The sequence below is a fragment of the Lottia gigantea genome (assembly GCF_000327385.1).
Source record: "Lottia gigantea unplaced genomic scaffold LOTGIsca_147, whole genome shotgun sequence".
Taxonomy (NCBI): Eukaryota; Metazoa; Mollusca; class Gastropoda; family Lottiidae; genus Lottia; species Lottia gigantea.
This window is the reverse complement of record NW_008707746.1, coordinates 389,636-395,215: the sequence shown is the minus strand read 5'-3', so window position 1 is coordinate 395,215 and position 5,580 is coordinate 389,636. Positions and strand designations below refer to the sequence as shown.

Sequence of the window (5,580 nt, the reverse complement as noted above, 5' to 3'; positions counted from 1 at the left end):
ATGAACGAGCGACCAACGTTCACCAACCTACCAGCAAACCTGACCATCAAAGAGGATGCTCCCGAAGGCAAGGTTATAACAGTCTTAAGTTTCACAGATCCCGACCCTTACCAGGATATCGAACCTATTTGCTCGGTGTGGCCGGCATCGGAGAAATATAAATTCACATTTGAATCGAACTGTAAGTGGATCTGCTTGCTGTTGATATTGTACGCTATTTGTATCCTGCTGCCATTTTGCTTTGAAGATGGAATCTAATTTTTGCCTTCGGTCGAAAATAATTCTGACATTAAATGTCAAATTTTGTTGTCTGTGATGGTGCAGCGTGAACGTGGGCTAAGAATTCGTTCAAATGATTTAATGGAAGGCACAGCGTTTTACTTGTCCAAACCCTTTTGAAACTTTGGGCATAGTAAACTTTATTTTACCAGTAGGATATCGCATGCTTATTTGGGCATGACTACCAATCTCTTCACTTCCGCCAATACGGGAGCCGCGGTGACTCAGTGAGTTAGACGCTTGCTCGCTAACCTGAAGGTCCGGGGTTCAATCCCGGCATAGGTCGGGATAATACCTTAGGATTTTTCAACCCGGTTTCTCCCTGTCACTGATGCAGGTAAGAGGGGCTGATATGGAAAAAGCGTCTAGTCGTTCGGATGGGACAATAAACCGAGGCCCCGTGTTCTACGGGCTGTGCACGTTAAAGATCCCTCGACAGTTGGAAATCGAAAAAGAGCAGGCTAATGCCGCTGTCCTGGCAACATTTCCCTCACTGCACTCTGCATGGCGTTGCCCGTCTTCATTAGCCCACATGGTGCAGAAAAGCAGGACGTAAAACTCCATTCATTTCATTTCCGCCAATACGCTTTTCTGAAAAGTTGTACGGATTGTTGACATTGCAAATATTTAGACGGCTATATACATCTTGTAAAATTCTAAAATCATTGAGATCTTTTTAAGCAAATAAGCTCAAATTAGCTGACGACATCAACGAACCCGAACCTCTGGACTACGAGACCACCAATCAGTACAAGATAACTTGCATCCTCTATGACGGCTACTTATACAATGAAGATGCTTATGTCAACCTTGCCGTATTGGACGTGAATGAGGAACCAATATTCAAAGAGGAATCCTATTCTTGTAGTCTTTATGAATCAGAGGTAATGAGATCTTTGCTTATTGGGCCACGAGGCTTCGCTTGCTGTAAAGGTCCCGGAACTTTCTTGTTAGTGATGCAGTTGGAGTCCATGCTGACATGGAAAAAAACGTCTCATCATTCACATGGAACTATCAATCGAGGCTGTGCAATATATCCCACCCCCTCAGTTCGTAATCTGAAAAAAGTTGGCACTGACCTGGTAAAATTTCCCTCACACACAATACATGAATTTTTTTCAGATAGGAGTATCACAATGCGATCTGGATTTAACAGTCACGGATCCTGACAGCGACAAGCTTGACCTCGTCCTTCTATCCGGCAACAACAGTGAGAGATTCTCGTTAATCAACAACGACAAGAAGCTTACATTTGGCATCAACTATGACGTTGACGATAACGCAATGCCGACTGACGTACTGCTTACTGCCGGAGCTGTGGATGAACACGGACTGACAGGTAAATTAACATCTAGATAACCCTCGTGATGGACAAAGGGAAAGCTCTGTATTACAAAGTTTCACCATATGGAGGAAACGTCATACCTATCTAAACCACAATCCACCAAAACGAAGTAGGCAAACATAAATGGTGGACATAGGTCATACAATGTTTACGGTCTTAGCCTTTAGATATTTTGACGTTTTTTCCCTTTGCAGGAACGACAAAGATAGCCATAACCGTGAAAGACGTTAACGATAATACACCGGAATTTACGTCGTCAGTGACGTCATTCGTCGTATCAGAAACGCAGGAACTTGGAGCTCTGGGTACAGTGACGGCATTAGACAAAGACTCTGGTGCTAATGGAGAGGTTACCTACACGGTCCAGGGAGGTTCACAAGCTCTGGGATACGTCAGCTTGGTCGGAGATGGCGGGATTACATACTCGAGCAAATATCCGCAGAGGTAAGAAAATTCCACATTGTCCACCGTGAAAAAAAGTATGTTGACGCCTAATCAAGATGGAAAACTACGCGATATTGCTAAAAATACTTCCTTCATATATATTAAACAGATTTTATTGTTAAGTTTTCTTTCAGCATGGGAGGAAAATCCGAAACCATTTTGATCGAGGCAAAAGACAAAGGTTATCCAGTCAAATCGTCAACCGGAACAGTCATCGTAACGTTCCAACCGTACAGTACTACAACTACGACTACCACAACACAAACGATCATCATCACACAAGCCGCATCATCATCATCATCATCATCGTCATCTTCTTCAAGCTACTTTGATAATTCTGCATCCATTGGCTTGCTTGCCGCCCTATTGTCACTCCTGTTGCTTGGTGCGGCTGCGGCCTTGACGTACTGTCTCTGTTGTCGTGCTGGTGGTCGTTGTGCTGGAAGCCAGAAAACTACGTAAGTATTTATAAGCCTTCATTCTCACACACGCCATTCGTTCTCTTCTTAGCACCTTAACAACTAATCGGCATCGAAAAATGAATGGCGACTCGACCATAAAATATGTTCAAATTGTTTTTCAGACACTCTGATAAAGTGACGAGAACTTACCGCGATGATTAGTAAGTCACAAATCAAATTTCTTTATTTTACTTTTGACACCATAGCTTCTAGGAATTAAAAATTTATGGACATCAGACATTTAATATTTGGTGCTGAATTTCCGTACTTCTTTTCAAAATACATAATGGGCCATATGCAGCGCTCGTACTTTACCTAAACTTTGACTGAAGTTAGACTTAAGTCGAACTTTATGCATGCACAGGTCGATCTTTACGAAAGTCGTGCTTAAATTTGACTATCAAATGTAGAAAATGAAAGCCTTAATCCTAACTTTGTAAAATTCGACTTTAGCCGAAGTTCAACTTTAGTCAAGGTAAGAGCGCTGCATACGGCCCGTAATCCTAACTTTGTAAAGTTCGACTTTAGCCAAAGTTCAACTTTAGTCAAGGTAAGAGCGCAAAATACGGCTCAATATATTGTTTACACTTGAAGCAAAGCGTATCGACCGAACAGACGACAGTAGGTACTTTAGTTGCGATCTGCTGGCAACGTTGGTGGGACTGTCTTGTGAATGTCAAAATTCTTTTTATTTAACGTGCATTGCATACCACGTGACTAGATTAGGTAGGATTTGAATTGGTCATTGTAAGAAGTCACTCGTATCAACATCGGGACTATAAGGCTGCTAGTAACGAACAATCTTTTTATTTCAGTTACAGAGATTCAAGATATTATGATCGAGACTACGACCGTCGCAGTGATATAGACTACGATGATAGACGCGATCGTTATGACAGACGAAGAGGTAGATAACATAAAACATCACTTTTTGGACTTATGAATATGGGAAAAGACATGCAATGAGCAACTGAATGAATTTTGCCAATCCATGAACGTCGAGTTCTGCTTGTTAAAATGTCCTGTAACGACTGGTTGTTGATATTGTAACTTTTTCTTCCAGGCGACAGATATGATGCAAGTCGGGAAGGCTCTCCTTACTCAGCCAGTCAGGTGAAGCTATTGGGCCCACGTGATTTACCGCGCGTCGTTTGAAATTCTTGGACGCCATTTTGTATTTAATAAATTGCATAATTGAATGAGAATCCATTTCCGTTTTCCTTCACAATTCAAACAAAAACGTCCTACATAGACTTTTTATAGAACAAAAGTCAGACCCCAAACTTCAAATGTAATACAGATAACTGAAATAATTATTGATCTGTAACAGCTGGTTAAGCAAATATCTAAACGACTATATCACTTTAAAGTGATACTACGTCTTAGAATGAACATTAAAAATTTAAGAATTTTAAACTTGGCGAATAAGAGCCAGTAGATATACCTGGTGTCATAAATAATATAACAGGATCCTTATATAATCCGTTAAATAAAAAAAACTTAGTAATTATCCATAAATATGCAATTAACTATTGAAAAACGCTTTATATTAAGATTAAGCGTTTTTCAATTATTATTAGTTTTATGAATTTTCCAATTTTCCAGATTTTACAGGGATTCTGTTGTAACTTTATGACACCAGGTAAGTTCACTGATGAATATATACTCATATTGACCATTTCGAGAACTTAAATTTTATGTTCATTCTAAGACGTAATATCACTTTAATATAGCGAAGATAAAATTAAGATGTAAATGATATCACAAGATGCTGGTCTATGAAACATCTTAAAACTGTGATAAAGATTTATCACGAGGTCAGAGGTTATCACTAACTGCCCTACAATATTGGGATTTTTTTCCGATAATATTTTTGATCTACCCACGAACACACAAAATGTTTCGTTTGCTTTTAATTACGATAGTTTCCGTTTCAATTTTTAGTTTTTCAACATCCGCAACTCTGAAGTAAGTGTAATTCTTTTTATGCCTGAAAGTATTAGCTCTGAATAAAAATTGACCTTAACTTTGGACACTTGACTTGACAGACATTCTCCGTCATTAATCATCATTTTAAGTTTCTGTGCCTCTACCCCATCTGTGTATATGTTTTGTATTTCGTTCAAATAACGGTTATCAATAACCACACCCCATCGGGAGCCGCGGTGGCTCAGTGAGTTAGACACTTGCTCACTAACCTGAAGGTCCAGGGTTCAATCACGGCATCCCATGTGCTTCAGGCTGTGTACGTTAAAGATCCCTCGACAGTTGGAAATCGAAAAAGAGCAGGCTGTCCTGGCAAAATTTCCCTCATGGCACCCTGCATGGCGTTGCCTGTCTTCATTAGCCCACATGGTACAGAAAAGTAGGACCTAAAACTCCATTCATTTCATTTCATTTTTTTTCCGTTACCTTTTTTATTAGCTTTTATTTTTGATATAGCCACTTCAGTTGGTGTCTAACGACAACTAACCTTTTGACCCAACTCGTCTGCTTTAGCCATATTTCTACCCTTTCCAATACTGGCATTTTGTGACGCGATGTTTATCAGGTTAGGTAAAAAGGTTAATTTGACGAATGTTCAAGAGGGTTGTCGTAAGACCCTAAATGAAGTGACTTTATTAAAAATAAAAGCTAATCAAAAAAACAAAACGAAACTTTGGTTTAATTTTAAATAGACTGTCATAGGCCTAGCGGATTATAAATCGGGCAGGTGCATGTCAGCAGCATGTAGTAGGCTTTTATTAATTTAGGCGAAGGGTTAAATAATGCTGTAACCAAAAGATTTTCGCGTTCGATTACTTGCGCCGCCGAAGAGGCTGTCTCATGGTTGTCAAATACGAAATGAATATGGACAGGGCATGTCAAACAATGCCCGTGTAACATTGTCGTGGAAGCGCGGCGCAAGTAATCGAACGCGAAAATTGTAGTACTTGTCTTGGGATGGGTTCTTTTCTAAGACCTAAGACCTACTAGCCTACTCACAAAATTTTCCATTTTTCTAGATACGAAAACTGTGATTGCAAACTGAACGATAAAATCCGGGTGAAT

General features: G+C 39.9%; 1 protein-coding gene across 1 annotated transcript; it reads left to right on the top strand.

The window, feature by feature from the left end:
• On the top strand, positions 1-3,684 carry LOTGIDRAFT_173038 (hypothetical protein; the record flags this gene model as incomplete). The annotated part of the gene is made up of 8 exons (XM_009050227.1): positions 1-181; positions 961-1,163; positions 1,402-1,618; positions 1,819-2,068; positions 2,203-2,526; positions 2,652-2,690; positions 3,345-3,436; positions 3,593-3,684. The coding sequence occupies 8 exons, from the start codon at positions 1-3 to the stop codon at positions 3,682-3,684; spliced, it is 1,398 nt and encodes a 465-aa protein (XP_009048475.1).
• Between the last annotated feature and the right edge of the window lie 1,896 nt (positions 3,685-5,580).